The 16,709-nt window shown below is 46.4% G+C and overlaps 1 protein-coding gene across 2 annotated transcripts in view; it reads left to right on the plus strand.

The window, feature by feature from the left end:
• Window positions 1–15,071, plus strand: part of EMP2 (epithelial membrane protein 2) — a 38,868-nt gene extending 23,797 nt beyond the window's left edge. The window contains exons 2-6 of one of the 2 annotated variants that reach the window (XM_033839409.2): window positions 3,552–3,686; window positions 5,882–5,972; window positions 10,168–10,314; window positions 10,732–10,897; window positions 11,529–11,667. In XM_033839409.2, the coding sequence (XP_033695300.1) occupies window positions 3,609–3,686; window positions 5,882–5,972; window positions 10,168–10,314; window positions 10,732–10,883 (468 nt within the window). In that variant the 5' untranslated portion in view covers window positions 3,552–3,608 and the 3' untranslated portion in view covers window positions 10,884–10,897; window positions 11,529–11,667. Of the gene's footprint in view, window positions 1–3,551; window positions 3,687–5,881; window positions 5,973–10,167; window positions 10,315–10,731; window positions 10,898–11,528 lie in introns of both variants that reach the window. The other variant, XM_004328438.4, reaches the window with a different exon arrangement.
• The last annotated feature ends 1,638 nt before the right edge of the window (window positions 15,072–16,709 follow it).

Here is a 16,709-nt window from a genome sequence, read left to right on the forward strand (position 1 = left end):
CCACATATAAGTGGTATCATATGGTATTTGTCCAAAAAGTCGATTTTAAATTATTCTATTTCAGAAATACCAGTGGATGCTCAAACTATTGGGGTGACATTTTGATGAGAGATTAGATCTTTACATCATCTCAAAATATCTCCCTACATGTGCTGAACCTTGAAAACACTGCTGAATAAAAGAAGGCAGACACAAAAGGACAAATCTTGTGTCATTCCGTTTCTATGAAATGTCCAGAATACGCAAATCCATAGAAGGAAAGCAGATTAGTGGTTGCCAGGGGCCAGTGGAGAGAGGAATGGGGAGTGTCTGCTTAATGAGTACAAGGTTTCCTTTCAAGGTGAGGAAGTGTTCTGGAACTAGATAGTGGGGATGGACGTACAACATTGTGAAAGTACTAACTGTCATTAGTAGTACATTTTAAAATTATGTGCATTTTATCACACTAAAAAATACCTCCCCAGAGATTACTTTTTAATTACAAAGGAAAAATGCACAATGGAGAAATCTGGTGAACCTTAACCCCTTAATCAAAGTTAACATCACCAATAATGGACAACCTGACATCCTATGCCCCCTGGTGGGACACACTGAGGACACATGAGTATGGAGTATTCTTGCCAAGAAATCATACCCTGAATCTAATCGTTAGGAAGCATTAAACAAATGGAGGGACTTTCTACAAAATAAATGGTCAGTACTCTTACATAATATCAATGCCAGGAAAGGCCAAGAAAGGCTAAGGAACCATTCTAGATTAGATTAGGTTAGATTAGAATCTAATATGTTGTGATAACAAAATGCAGTGCGTTATCTTGGATTTGTCCTGGACCAAAAACATAGCTAAGGCCGTTACTGAGATTATTGGAGAAATTTGAATATGGACTGTAGGTGAGACAAAATATTGTAAAATGTGAAATTTTTGTGATTATCATGCTGTGGTTATGTACGGGAGTGTCCTTGTTGTTCAGAGACGCACACAGAAATATCTAGACGTAAATTATGGCTGAGGCAACTTACTCTCAAATGGTTCAGAAAAAATGTGTGTGGGGGGGTGGAGTATTTGGAGGGAGAGAAAGAGACTGTTAACAAATAAAATCAATCCACTTAAAACTGGTGCTATAATGTTATCATCAATAGTGAAAACAAGGTCTGATTTGGTTTTTAAAAGTGAAACTAAAACTTAGTTTTATGTTACACAAAATTTTAGTAATAGTAACTGGTCACAAATTATTGGAATGAAAGAAGAATGAATCAAGTGTTGATTTGGGGAGTTAGTAGCATTCACTCGTCCAACAGGATTTGTTGATGTGACTTTTTTTTTTTTTTTTTGGTACGCGGGCCTCTCACTGCTGTGGCCTCTCCCGTTGCGGAGCACAGGCTCCGGACGCGCAGGCTCAGCGGCCATGGCTCACGGGCCCAGCCGCTCTGCGGCATGTGGGATCTTCCCGGACCGGGGCACGAACCCGTGTCCCCTGCATTGGCAGGTGGACTCTCAACCACTGCGCCACCAGGGAAGCCCCTGATGTGACATTTTTGCTTGACGTTTGCGTGTCGTTTGACCAAGACGATGGTCATTTTTGCAAAAATGTTCAAAGACTTCATCAGTTTTCCCAAGTGTCGCTGTTTATCCTTCGATATTCAAAGCATTCTTTTGAATGCTTGCTTTCTTTGCTTTCTTCCTCTTCTTCTTCTCCTCCTCCTTCTTCTTCCACTCCTCCTTCTCCTTTTTCTTCTTCTTCTACATCATTCAAGTTTATTTTTTTCCTCTTTTATTGTTAACTAGTTCAGCTTGGACAAGTCTTCATGTGTTAACCCCTTCGGTGCCTTTTGACCGGTTCTTCAGTGTCACTTTCATCAACCTGATATAACCCTAGTTCTTTTGCAAGATTTCCAATGTCACTTTGTTATCGCTTTCTGTTTTCTATGATTAAGACTGTCCAACCATAGTAAAAAAAGTTTACCCTGGAATCTCAGTGGTTTAACATCCAAAGGCTTATTTCCCAATCACAATATCTGTCCAAAGTGTGAGGCTTCAACATATCACGGCTCCACCATCCCAACTACTTCATCAAGGAGACGGAGCATGGAGAACTCACGCCTGCTCTTCAGCCCGGAACTGCTTCAGCCTGGAAATGACATAAGCCAATGTTGCTTACAGCCCATTGGCCAGAATTAGTCACAAGGCTCCGACCTAACTGCAGGCGAGGCTGAGAAATGCAGTCTTTTCATGTGCAGAGAGAGGAAAATGAAACTGCGGCTGTCGGCCACACGTTGTGTTTGCCTTTTGTGGTTGGATGTTATTCAGATGGGGTTAGATATTGAGGGGTGTTTGAGTGGGGATTAATTTTTTAATTTTTAATTGAAGTATAGTTGATTTACAGTGTTGCGCTAGTTTCTAGTGTACAGCAAAGTGATTCAGTTATATATATATATATATACACACATATACATATATTTTCTTTTTCATATTCTTTTCCACTATGGTTTATTACAGGATAATGAATGTAGTTCCCTGTGCTATACCTTGTTGTTTATCTATTTTATATATAGTAGCTTGTATCTGCTAATCTCAAACTCCTAATTTATCCCTCTCCCACCCTCTTTCCCCTTTGGTAACCATAAGTTTGTTTTCTGTGTCTGTGAGTCTTTCTGTTTTGTAAATAAATTCATTTGTATCATATTTTAGATTCCACATTAAGTGATATCATATGATATTTGTCTTTGACTTACTTCACTCAGTATGATACTCTCTAGGTCCATCCATGTTGCTGCAAATGGCATTATTTCATTCTTTTTTATGGCTGAGTAGTATTCCATTATGTATACATATATACCACAACTTCTTTATCCGTTCATCTGTCAGTGGACGTTTAGGTTGATTCTATGTCTTGGCTATTGTGAATAGTGCTGCTATGAACATTGGGGTGCATGTATCTTTTCAAATTATACTTTTCTGTGGATATATGCCCAGGGCTGGGATTGCTGGGTCATATGGCCATTCTATTTTTAGTTTTTTCAGGAACCTCCGTACTGTTTTCCATAGTGGCTGCACCAACTTACATTGGGATTAATTTTATAAATGGTCAGATCATTAGGAAATATTTTCCTATTTGATCACTTTTGCTTTGTTACGCAGCAGGGCAGCAGGGACTGTGATAACGAATACTCAGACAGTGAGCTTACTCTGGTGCTGTGAAATCCCCATGGCATTGCCTGGTGGGTGGGGGATCTGGAACAGCATTTTAGCACACACAGAGCTACTCTTTCCTGCCCTGGTGCCCGCGGTGTGCTGCTTCGAAGAATTGCAGTGCTTTTCTAAATTAGGGATTTTAATTGGTCCTCACCCCTCCTCCTCCACGAGAATATCTGGCGTCCGGATGCAACAGAGAAGAGCTTCTCCTGCCAGACTTTGTCCAGTAAAGTCTCTAGGCAAATGAAAGATGGGAAGAGCTGTTTAAGATTTTCTAAAACCCCATGAAAAGTTGCTTATTTTTCATTTTCCTAGTGCTTTGTCACTGACAAATTTGAATTTCTTTCACCCTCTTTAGCGCATCTCCTCTGGGCTTTAAACGCTACTACTCCGTGCGCCACCGTGCCCCGTGAAAATGTTGGTGCTTCTGGCTTTCATCATCATCTTCCACATCACGTCTGCGGCGTTGCTCTTCATTGCCACCATCGACAATGTAAGTTCCCTTTCCTTTTGACCGTCCCAGAACCTCTGGATCCTAGAGTCAGTAGAGTAGGATTGAGAACTCCCCCAAGGTGATTATAATTTGGAGTCATCCTCCCTACGAAGCACACCCGTCTCCTCAGGCTGGGCCCGAGGACTCTTGGCCTAAGGGTGGTGGCTCGAAGCATCGCATGTGTCTGGACGGGCAGGGACCTTGGTCCTCTCATCCCTGAGTCCCCCACAGAGCCTGGCAAGATACCTTGGCCGTAGGAAGCCCTTTGAGGATGTGGCTTAACTTCAGCCCATGCAGGTCATTTTCTTAACCGTGGCACGGTTGTCACTTCGGGCTGGATCACTCTTTTGGTGGGCGTTTAGCACATCGTGGGATGTTTAGCAGCATCCCCGGTCTCTACCCGCGTGATGCCAGCAGCACTCTAGCCCCTAGTTGTAATGCCCAAAAATGTCTTCAGATATTGCCAGGTGTCCCGTGGGAGGCAAAATCACCCTTGGTTGAGGACCATTGCCCTAGATCTCCCAGATGACCCATCCCAGGTGATCTTTGCCCCCTCCTGTCTCTGACATCTCCTTACTGACAGGATCCCTTGTTGCCAGCCCACCTGGCCATGCCCTTCCCGGCAGAGCTCATGCTTGGAACTTTCCCCATTCTGCCCATGAGCCCATGACAAATTTTCGTTCTTTCCTTGAGTGTCCAGCTCACAGCCGTATAGCATTTGATAAATAACCTACGGGCATAGATTAACATCCCTCCTGGCAGGAAATGAAGCTTTTTACCAGAGATGCCCTATGGCCCACACCCTGATCCAAAGGCCTGGCTTCAATCCTGATGGTTTCAGACTGTGGAGACATTCAGAGTCAGAAAGTCTGCTCAGAAATCCAAAAAGTGCACCTACAAGCAACCATCCAGTCTGGCTGCATATAGACTCCTGTCAATTAATCATCAAAATAACAGCAACGCGGACCAGGACAACACCTGTCACTGAGGGAGTACCAACTCTGGCAGCACCTGTGCTCGGCCCTTTTATGTGCATCATCTCATCTAATCCTCCCCTCAGGTCTACAAGATAGGTCCTCTCCTGGCACTATTTTATGATGAGGAGACTGGGCCTCAGGGCATTTAGGGAGCCTGCTGGAATTGACATGGCAGGAAAGTGGCAGAGCTGGGATTTGAAACATTCCAGAGGCTCCTGGCTGTACTCCTGTAAGGATCCTGTAAGGAGTACAGTGATTGGCTCTGGGTTCCTGGAGGTTCTGGAAGAGCTGTCATGAGTGGCCAGGGCAGGGACCACATTGATGCTGTGAGTTAAAGTCCTGGGAACCTACCATTATCCAAAGGATCCACTCTCTGTGAACTAAGTGGTTTTGAATGTTCTTTTAGAATCTTCTTCTATTGCTTTCATCTAGTCCCTTGGGATCCTGAAAAGGTCCCAGACATAGTGAAAGGGATAGATTAACATTAAGGGCAGAAAAGCCATCAGCCACAGCAACAGCTAATCCTGTGGGTGTTTCTGTTACCATGGCCCTTACTGAGAAGACACAGGTGGGCATTTTTGCCGGTCAGTGAGTCATGCAGTGAGTTAGGAATCGCGCTTGGCACTACCCTTAGGCGCGTAGTGGGAGCTCAGTGACCGACTGTTGCCTGGATGGGGGTGGGGGGGGGAGATTCCAGTCTTCGGGTGGACGGAAGGCAGAAGGAGGCCCATCTGGGGGCAAAGAGCAGCAGGAGCACAGAGAGAAACAGAAGCATTTGGATGGAAAGCAGGAGAGCCTTTTGTCTGATTATTTCATCCGAAACAGGCTCTCCCCGCTAGATCTCATCCTTTCCCTCCTCCCCTCCGGCATCGCCCCTGCAGTTCTGTTGGAATTCACCACCGGCTGCTCTTATCACCACCAGCTGAGCCTCACCTCCTCACCCACGTCCTGGGAGGGCCTGGACCTTCCCTTTCAGCAGACTAGTGGAGTGGGCATCACCTGGGAGCCTGTTAGAAATGCAGACTCTCAGGCCCCACCCCAGACCCCTTGAACCAGAATCCGCATTCTAACCAGATCCCCAGGTGACCTGCGTGCACACCGCAGGTTGAGAAGCACCGGTCCCGAATTTTCATCTACTCCTGTGCCTCACCTGATTAGGGGCCCGTGTTTTCATAATGAACGAACAGCCTTTCCCTGTGTTTCCGTTTCGTGTTACAGGCCTGGTGGGTAGGAGAGGAGTTTTTTGCAGATATCTGGAGAGTATGCGTCAACAACACAAATTGTACAGAAATCGATGACTCCATTCAAGGTGGGTGTGAAGCTGCTGGGAAAGCACTGAGTGACAAAAGATCCCTCGGGAGAAAGGCTTCCCTGTTGTATGACTCCTCACCCCTCCTTCATCACAGCCTGTGCAGAGAGGGGCCTGGCTGCTGCTCAGGGCATGCTGAGCAGGGGTCAGCATAAGCTGGGGACGGGAGCGGGTGGGGAAGCCAGAGGCCAGAGGGCACCAACTCCAGGAATGCTGGGCCCCACCCTTCTCTTCGCTCTTTCTTGGCCAAGCAGAGCTTCCCTCCCTCACCCCTTCTCAGCTTCCGCCCTCATCTAGAATCTTCTCCCCACCCCTCTAAATAGGCTCAGAGACATCTGTGTTACTTCCCTGCATCTGAGCAGCCTAATGGGCAGAAACCTGAGAGCCGGCTCCTTTAAGAGCTGTGTGACCTTACCTTGGGCAAGTCACGTGAGTGCTCAGACTCTCAATAGCGTCAGCTGTACATGCAGGTGACAGCAGTGCCTGCCCCTGTACAGGAGCCACAGTAGACAAAAGGGCTTTGCAGATACAGAGAATCGCACCTAAAAACATGCCAACCCCTCTCCACTGTGGAGTGAATGGGTTGGTTTTCTGTTGTAGAACTGATAGAAGAGGCATTTTGGCTCCCAGTGCCTGATAAAATACTGGATGCCCAGTTAAATTTTATATCTCACATAAACAACTAATAATTTAGTATAAGTATGTTCCAAATATTATATGGAACATACTTATACTAAAAAAATTGTTTTTGTTTACCTGATCTTCAGATTTAATGAGCATCCTGTTTTTATGGGTTTTTTTCCTGGAATCCTATTTAGAGAGCAAAGGACCTTGATCACTGGGTCCTAAAGTCTTGCTATTCCAGCAATAACAATGTCAACATTCATAATAAAAGCAAAAATACCAATAGAAGGCATCATTTATTGAAGGTTTACTGGGAGGCATTGGGCTAAGTCCTTTACGTAAGTGATCTCCTGTCCCTGTCTGCAGGGACTGTTGGCCCTGTTTTAAGATGGGGAAACTGAGACACAGAGAAGAAACCCAAGTTCACAAAGTCAGGAGTAAATGACGGAGTTAGGATTCCAGTCTAGACATGACCAACTCTGAAGCCTGCATTCTAAAACACATAATGCAATCCACGCCACCTCCCCTCTGGGTCTGTTTCTCTGCTGTGCTAACCCTTGACCCTGGAAACAGCAATTCTTCCCTGTTGGAGCCCCACCGTTGCCAGGGTGCCTGGTCAGCTGGGAGCACTGGCTGTGCTCTGAGGCAATGTCTCCAAGCTTCTGTCATTTGCATACAACATCCCCTGTGTGCATTTCTTACCGCTTATTTTTCTTTATTTTTTTAAATTGAAAAAAAAATTTTTTTTGGCTGTGCCACGCAGCTTGCAGAATCTTAGTTCCCTGACCAGGGGTCGAACCTGGGCCCCCTGCAGTGGAAGCGCGGAGTCCTAACCACTGGACCACCAGGGGATTCCCTTATTTTCCTTTAAAATAACTAGCTGGCAAACTACCAGCCAGATTCAGTCCAATGAGCTAAGAATGGTTTTTATATTTTTAAAGCATTGTAAAAAAAAACAAGCAAAAAACCCCAAAAATAAGACAACGAACAAGGAACTGTATGGCCACAAAGCCTAGAATATTTACTGTCTGGCCTTTACAGAAAAACCATGCCAACACCTGCTTTAAAACAGTTCACTTTTTCCCTACATAAATTTATTTTAAAGGGAACTTTATCTGCCTATTGTAAGTGATACACTGGTATGACTTACCATAAAAGAAAGAAAACATTAAAAAAAAAAACTACATTGAAAACCAAATGATGTTATTGAATTCTGAACAGATGCACTTGCCTTTTGATGGCTTTGAATCTGTTTCTGGTTCTTTCCTGGTTAAAAACCAAAACCACCACCAGCACCCAGATACTGGCAGGTGTTACAAAAGTGCAAAAGCACCAGGTGCAGAGCTCCTCTTCCTCCTTGGGGGTCCTTGGATGAATTTAAACACGAGCAGAGGGAACATTCCTCTCTTTAGGTGAGGTTTGGTTGTTCAGTGACCTGGTTGGGTTCCACCTACGTTCATCTCATCAGCCGACAGTGGTACATGCTGCACCCACCCCCCAGCTTTGAGAAACTCTGCTCTAAAAAAAATGAATCCATCTTTTTCATTAAAGCCTTTGTCTTAGTCCATTCGGGCTGCTAAGACAACACCATAGATGGGGTGGCTTGAACAGCAGATACGTATTTCTCACAAGGTGCCAGCAGATCCAGTGTCTGGTGAGGCCTCCCTTCCTGGTTTGCACACAGCCACCTTCTTGTTGTGTCCTCTCCATGCAGAGAGCAGAGAGCAAGACAAGTTATTGTGTCTCTTATAAGGGCACTCATCCCATTAATGAAGGCTCCACCCTCATGACCTAATCACCTCCCAAAGGCCCCCATCTCCTAATACCATCCCACTGGGGGTTAGGATTTCAACATATGAATTTTGGGGGGGATACAAACATTCAGTCTACAGCAGCAGCCATGTTTTCCATATTTGCCCCATCACCTGGGTTACTTGCTAAAAATACAGATTCCTGGTGCCCATCCCAGAACGACTGTACCATAATCTCAGGGGAAGAGGCCCAGGAATCTATTTTAAGAAGCCCCTAGGTGATTCCCGGATCGGGCAAAGTTGGGAAGCTCTGCTCTAAGCCAGAGGGTCACAACCTTGGCCCCACGCTGGAATTCCGTGGGGGACTTTACACGCCCTGCCCCACTTCTTGTCTGATCCCAACACCAGAGATTCTGATTTATTTTACCTCAGGGTAGCCTGCAGGATTTTTATTTTTAATGGAGCTATAATTTACAAACAAGGAAATGCACACTTCTTAAGGGCTCAGTTCAAAGTTTTGACAATTATATATATATACCCATGTAACTATTATCCAAAGCAAGATAGAGAACATTCCCATCACCTCAGAAAGTTTCCTTGAGCCCTTTTCCACTCACTTCCCACCACCCCCTGCCCCAAGGAGCAGGGTTTCTGACTTCTGTCACCATGGTTCTCTCTCTCCTACTCTTGGGCTTCATATGAAATCATATGGTGTGTAGGTGTGGGGGTGTGGGGGTGGGGCTCTGGTTTCTGTTCTCACCGTAGGGAATGGGGAGGGGGCTAGACGCTCTCTGAGAGATCCAGTGGACCAGGATCCATTGCTGTAAATGTTGGATTAAGTACTTACAAATCATGCTTCCCTCCAGTCAGTTTCAGGTAAAATTGAAAAACAACAACAAAAAAGAGGATTTGTCCTTAGGTTTTCCTCTGCGGCTTTGGGCACTGTTCCCTCACCTGTCTTAGCTGCATCCTGGTGATAACATCCAGCCCTTACGCAGGACTCCCTTTTTGCTAGCACCGCCCGAAATCCTTACATAGTTGAGTTCATTCCATGTTCCCCCACTGATGAGGTGGGAGCTATTGCTATCCCCATTTTACAGGTGAGGAAACTGAGACCCACACAGGTGGCTCCAGTCCCTGCGCTTGACCCCTTCATAGCCTCACCTGTGTCCTTCCCACACGCAGTGCCCTCCACCCAAGACCAGCTCCTTTATTCGCTGAAAATTCCCGGTGCTGAGCCCCAAGCTCTCATGCCCCACTCACTAAGTCTAATCTGCAAAAACCCTCACTTTCCCTTTTCCTAAATAACAGTCACAAGGCTCACCCTCTTAGAGGGTATTTTGTGTCCACAGAACACTTCCAGAAGGTCCCTCAGCCCTGTGAGGCCTGTATCGCCAAGAATCCCTTTGGAGGTCTTTATACGGTGCAGACCCCAATCCTGACGCAACCCATCCCATTCCAGCCTCTTGATCCAGAATCTGCCAGGTTGGAACCTGAGGATTTGTACTTTAAATAAAAAACATGACCATGAGCCAGGCACTTGGGGGCAATACCCAAACCAGGAAGACTGCAGAGTGGGTGGTTCTTGCTCCATTTTCCAGATAAGGATGTTGGAGATCATCTGGTCAATTGCACAAATGGACATTGGAGGGAGGGGGTGTCAGGAAGACTCCTTGGCTGCCCTTGTGCTCATTCTGTGCAGATGAAAGCCTGGTGCCCTTTTGCTTCCCATCATCCCTGCTCTGGAGCTGGCACTGTGCACCCCAGGGGCCCGGGTGGTCTGTGGTCCTCAGTCATGAGCTCTTGCCCTTTCCCAACAGAATTCTCCACGGTGCAGGCGGTCCAGGCCACCATGATCCTGTCCACCATTCTCTGCTGCATTGCCTTTCTGATCTTCGTGCTCCAGCTCTTCCGCCTCAAGCAGGGAGAGAGATTTGTTTTAACCTCCATCATCCAGCTCATGTCATGTAAGTAAAAGGATGGACTTCTGGAGTAAACACTCTCTTCCCAGCCAATCATGAGTAGAAGCTGGGAAGAGTGTGGCAGGTGAGGACTTGGAAAGGAGAGGTTGGCAGCTGTGCCATGATGGGATGTTTTATACTTCAGACTTCAGATTTAGTTAGGGGGTCAAGAAAGGCGTCCTGAAGACACGAAGCCTGAGCTGGGATCTCTAGGGTAAGTAGGAGTTGCTGTCTTGGTACAGAGGAGAGAAGCATAGGTCCCCCAAGGAAAATCTGGGTACTTAACCTCATCCTACCACTAATATCTGTGAGTGTTGGTGATTCAGTGAGGATGCTTTTGGCTGCAAGTAAGAGAAAAATCCAATTAGCAATGACTGGGGCTACAAAAACCTTTACTTTTTTTCTATAACAAATCGCTTAAAGGTGGAAGGTGTCAGAGTTGGTTTGGCAGCTCAGCAGCAGCATCAAGAAGCCCCACTCCTTCCATCCTTCCATGCTGTCATCTTCAGAGTGTCAGTGATGACCTCATGGCCCCCAAAAGGCTGCTGCAGCTCCAGACATTCATCCTGGCCTAACAGTTTCTAAAACAGTAAGCAAGGGAAAACACAGCAACAAAAAAAATGCTTTCTCCTCCCACATCTCCCTCTTTTCGGGGTATTATATTTTTCACGGAAGGATTTTCTGTGGCCAGAACTGGGACACATGGAACCATAAACTATAGCAAGTAAACAGGAACAGGATTGCCAAGAGGGGTTGGCAGACTAGGGCCCATGGGCCAAATCTGGCCCACTGCCTGTTTTTGCAAATAAAATGTTATTGGAACACAGCCCCGCCTACTCATTTGTGTATCATCCATAGCTGCTTTCATGTTGCGACAGCAGAGTCGAGTAGTTGCAACAGAGACCGTATGTGGCCTGCGAAGCAGACTACTTCCTGCCTGGCTGACCGATGGCTTGGACCAATTATGACCCTTTGGGCCGGGTAGCTGGCTGCCCAAACAACATTGAGTTCAGCTAGCAAGAATGGGAAGCAAAATGGCTACAGGGTAGTCAGCAATATTCTGCTACAAAATATTAGTTGTAATCTTTCCAAGAGACTAAAGTAAATACCTGCTAATAACAAAAACTGAAGTTTGTCTTCAGCTCTGACCATAGTCCCCTCAGGTCCCTGGTGCGTGCTGTGGTCTGTGATTTATTTGGACCTTGGCTTTCTTCCGACAGGCCTGTGTGTCATGATTGCAGCTTCCATTTATACAGACCGGCGCGAAGACATTCACAAGAACAACCCAACACTGTACGCCCTGACCTCGGACGGCAGCTACGGCTACTCCTTCATCCTGGCCTGGGTGGCATTTGCTTTCACCTTCATCAGCGGCCTCATGTACCTGATACTGAGGAAGCGCAAATAGAGCCCAGGAGCTGGGTCGCTTTCGCTGCAGTACAGAATCCACGTTCAGATAACCGTTTTGTATATAATCAATTTTTTTTTTTGTGGTTTTTCTAGCAAACACATTGTTTCCTTTAAAAGCCAAAAGGAAAGAAGAATTTTTGCATTCTTGAGATCAGAGAATAGACTATGAAGGCTGGAATTCAGAACTTCTGCCCATCCGAAAGACTCAACACAACAAAGCCAAAAATCCAGCAATGCTCAAATCCAAAAGTGTTCAGCAGGATCTTTCTTAACCATGGGGATGTAATGTGATGTGACAAGAGGCCAAGAAAGCCAGGTCTCGGGGGACATCTTCCCCTAGGTTTGGGCTACGCTGAGCCTCCCTCACCTCAGCTCTTCTTCCTGAATCTCTCTGTGTTAGTGGTAGAAGGTGGAGTGAGGGGGGTCCAGGTAAGGGAGGAAACCTCCTCAGATGTTTAGCCAAGTTCCACATGAGAAACAGGTATAGCCCCTGGTGTTCTGTCTACATCCAGACCAGAGCCCCGACCCTCCTGTAATGGGCTGGGTCCAGAAAGTGCCACCCAGATTTGCTGACAAAGTCACCTGCTTGCCTTAGGGAAGGTGAGCTTTAACCTGGGTTTCAGATTTCGGCTCACCCTAATCTCAGCATGTGACCCCTAGTAAAATGCAGGCTATCAGGGTCCCTCCCTAGACCTACAGAATCAGTCTTCAGGGATGGGGCCGGGGAACATGCATTTCTAACAAGCTCCTTGGTGATGCTCAGGTGCCTTAAGATTGAGGACCACGGTCCCAGGGCCAGGTGAGCAGAGCTGCCTCACAAATGTTAACGATCTCATCATGTCGAGATGGGGAGGTGGGTCTAGACGCCACTGGAGGCCCAAAGCTTGGCCTCCATCAGCTATTCATTCTTCACTGTCTCTTGCACAGCTGCTCACATCTGGACCATCCAAACTCCAGTCCCAGGCCTTGATCCCGATAGCCAGACACCCTGGGATGGGGGTGCAGCCTCCTCCCTACCCGAATTCAGAAGGCCTTTTCCTTCTCTTCCTGGCCTGCCTTCAAGACTGCCTGGCCTCTACTAACCCCCATTTCTGGAGCCTCAGAGGACCGTTCACCATTCCTTCGTTCATCCGTCAACATAAATGATGGGATGCTTATGCCAGGCACAGGGGAAACCATGTCGAGACAGTCTCTCTCCTCGTGGGGCTCATTGTCTAGCAGAGGAGACAGATTAAAAACCAATTAGAAAAATGAATTACAAAGAGCAGTGAAGGCTGCAGAGAACACAACCAAGGATTCAGAAGAGAGGCCCGTGGGTGGGCAGGAGGGAACCTGCCCTATGCCTGCCTGTTAAAAGCATTTAGGATTTAGATCAGCCTAAATATCTCACTCCACTCAGCCCGAACAAGGTGGCACTGATGGGGCGGTGCTGTGTGCATTACACCCGGAAAACACTTCCTTCCCTGGAGGGGCCCAGGGTCCTGACAGCAAACGAAGCCCTGGGAGGGTCCCAGATTGCCGTGGTTCTCAAACTTCAGTGGGTACAGCATCTCTCGGGGGATGCTGCCTGCTAGGGTCTGGGTAAGTGCCGCCAGGGATTCAGAGACTGTACTGAGGGGTAGGGCTCTGGGGAGCTGGTCCTCAGTGCTGTGAGGTTTGTGGCAACGCGGGGACCTCGGGAAGTGCCTACGGGAGAAGCTCTTGGCACCTCACTGTCTTTTCCCTTGTGTGTCGTGAGCCTGCTGCCGGGAGGTGCGCCTGGGACCCGTCTGCGCATGTCAGCACTGGCACCATGTAAATGACCTTCTGCTACGTGGGGCAATGGTTTGCCCTCAGTGCAATTCCAGTGGAGCTGGGGAAATGCCTGGTTTGAGTCGTTTAGGGCCACCGTGGATACCTCTTTAGTGCAGGATTGGGTTTTCTCTCCATCTACCCATTCACTCATTCATTCATTCGGCTTCAACAGAATATTAAATGCTTACTGTGTTCCAAGCACTGTGCAAGGCTCTGAAAACACAGGGGCAAGCGAATCCAGACATCTTGCCTGAGACAGGGCCCCTCCCACAGAGAGGCCACCAGCACAGTACAGGGGGACGTGGGGCCAGAGGCAGGACAAATGGTCACTTCTTGCCTCAGTGGAAAACTGTCATTACTCCTGTTTTGGGTAGGAGTGCGGGTCACACCCCTGGAGTTGGCAGGATGCTATGTATACCTCGTGGAGGAAGGTGGTTCTAAGTGCCCCAAGCTTTCTGCTCAGGCGGCTTTTCTATAATTCCCTGGTAGTCACAATGGAAACAAACAAAACCCCTTAGAACCAGAAATCTGGAAAGCCTTATCCCCAAGCAATGCATGAATTTCCATCCCCCAAAAACTTCAGGAGTGGGTATCTGAAATGACCCATGGATTTTCCTGGCTGGTCTCCACTACTGTTTAGCATTCAGTGCCCACATCCATCTGTGATGCCGGGGCTTTTTGCGAAACAGGAGTGCTGCCTTTCCCCCTGTGGTGTGACGTGCCCTGGGGAGGTGGGAAAGGGGATGGCACGAGCGAGAGAATACCCAGCCTTCTTACCCGTCAGTAGGTTCAGCCCTCACTTGGTGCTTATGATCAGTTATTCACAGACAACAACAAAGACGATTAGCTAAGACATCCAAGAAGCAAGTATCAGGACCAAATATATTACTGGTAACAACTGCATTGGAGGGAACTGTAGTTTGCATATTTTAGGACATTTTTATAAAGTACTGTAATTCGTTCATTTGAGGGGCTATGGATGGAGACAGACTAACTCATTTTTGTTACTTGCATTAAAATTACTTCGGGTCTCTGTTCAAATGAGTTTGGAGAATGCTTGATATGTTGCTCTGCGTGAATGTCGTTCATACCCGAATACAGGGAAATTGGAGACATCCCCCCACCCTGCCACACACTCTCTGCCATGGGTTGTGTGCCTGTGCGCATCCCTAATCAGGCTGGATTCGTAAGATGCTCTATATTCACTGGTGATGAAGAAACCGAGACCCCCAAGCCCGTACGTAAGCACACTAAACACGGTAGCTTGAATAGAAGCTGTAGCATCATTTAAAATCTGCCTGGGTGGGAATTACTAAACTTGCTAATAGTTGAAAGGTTACTTACAATACAGCAAGTTGGATAGTTTTGTCTATTGGGGGGCAGTGGTGATGGGGAGATGCTAGGGAAAGGCGTAGAGGTTAAGTTTGAATCTTGGTCGGGGGACAAATGTGATTTTAGGGTAGTTAGATACTTTCTACTTAATGTGCCTTTAAAGTAGTCCATTTTCTATGTTTTGTATAATCTGAAACTGTACATTGAAAAATAAAGTTTAAAACCAATTGCCCGGAGCAACAGACTCTAATGTTCCCAGCGGTGCCAGTATCTAGAGGAAGAAGCTGCTGTCTGGAGTGGCAAGGGGTCATTTGATTTCTCATCAAGATCATAACATGGGGCTTTTCCAGTGAGCCAGGGATATCTGACAGTTGGCCATGGGACGATTTCCCACTCCCTCTGCTGCTTTCCCGGGCCAGCTTCCTGGACCGATGACTGGCAGTGGCACAGGAGCCAACACCTTGAAGGGCCCCATGCTTGGTTAATGATCTGCTAGCGCTGTCTTAAAACTCTTCATGATATTTGGACAAACAGCCCCACATTTGCATTTTGTGATGGTCTCTGCAAGTTGTGTAGCCGGTTCTGTTCTCCAGTTTGTATCTAATAAGACTTTGGCTTTAAAGAGTTTGGTGATGATGAAAATGAGACTATTGTAATAGCGCACTCTCCAGAAAAAAAAAAGAGAGGAAGGAAGGAAGGAAGGAAAATTCAACCAGAGAGAGAGAGAGCTTTCATTTTAACCTAAGGAATGCCCAAAGTAGTAACAGCTCTCTGTCTCGGGAACTCACACATTTCCTTGTCTCCACACAGGGGTTGCTGTCCATATTCTTCGTGTTTTTAGATTTTTTGTTTTTTTTTCCATGTGGCAATTGGATAGTGATCACCCCAGAGCACTCAATTTTATATTTCTTCCAGTCAGGAAATTAACCTATCGTTCATTCACCAAATGTTTGTGGCGTAACATATGGTTTATCCAGGAGAATGTTCCATGTACACTCGAGAAGAAAGTGTATTCTGCTGCTGTGGGATGGAATGTTCTATCAGGTCCATTTGCTCTAAAGTGTAGCTCAAATCCAATGTTTCCATATTGATTTTCTGTCTAGATGATCTATCCATTGTTGAAAGTGGGGTATGGAAGTCCCCTAGTATTACTGTATTGCTGTCTAATTTCTCCCTTCACATCTATTAATATTGGCTTTATACAGGTGCTCTGATGTTGGGTACATAAATATTTATAATGATAAAGGGGTCAATTCATCACCAGGATTTTGTAAATATTCACCAAATATTTGTGTACAAATTATGACATAACCACTGGGCTAGGTGTCAGGTACATCGTGATAAACTTAGTCCCTGCTCTGATCTAGCCTATTTGAGTCCCAATTTCCCCCCAAAAAAAGTGACAAGAAAAATAGTAGTTGGTGACACATGAAAATTATATGCAATTGAAATGTCAGTGTCCATAAAGAAGGTTTTGTTGGAACACAGGCACGCCTGTTTGTTTAGATACTGTGTATGGATGCCTTCACGCTATAGTGGCAGAGTTACCACCCAATTCACATGGTCTGCAAAGCCTTCAGTACTCTCTGGCTAGGAGAAAATGTTGCCATCCATCCCCTGGTTTAATCAGGTAAGAAGGAACTGTCTTTTTTCTAGTTGTTTTTTTAGGAACAAGAAGAGATTTCCCAGAAGCCCTTTAGCAAACTCTCCCTGGTGTCATTGGCTTGAGGATTCCAGTTTTCAAGCTTAACCCAATCACTGGCAGAGGTAATTAAATTACCATGCTTAGCATTGACCTCCAAGCTGGGGGTCAAATTCCTTCAGTGAGGGATAGACTTATGAACCACACTATTAGGAAAGAAAAG

This window comes from Tursiops truncatus, chromosome 15 (assembly GCF_011762595.2).
Source record: "Tursiops truncatus isolate mTurTru1 chromosome 15, mTurTru1.mat.Y, whole genome shotgun sequence".
Lineage (NCBI taxonomy): Eukaryota > Metazoa > Chordata > Mammalia > Artiodactyla > Delphinidae > Tursiops > Tursiops truncatus.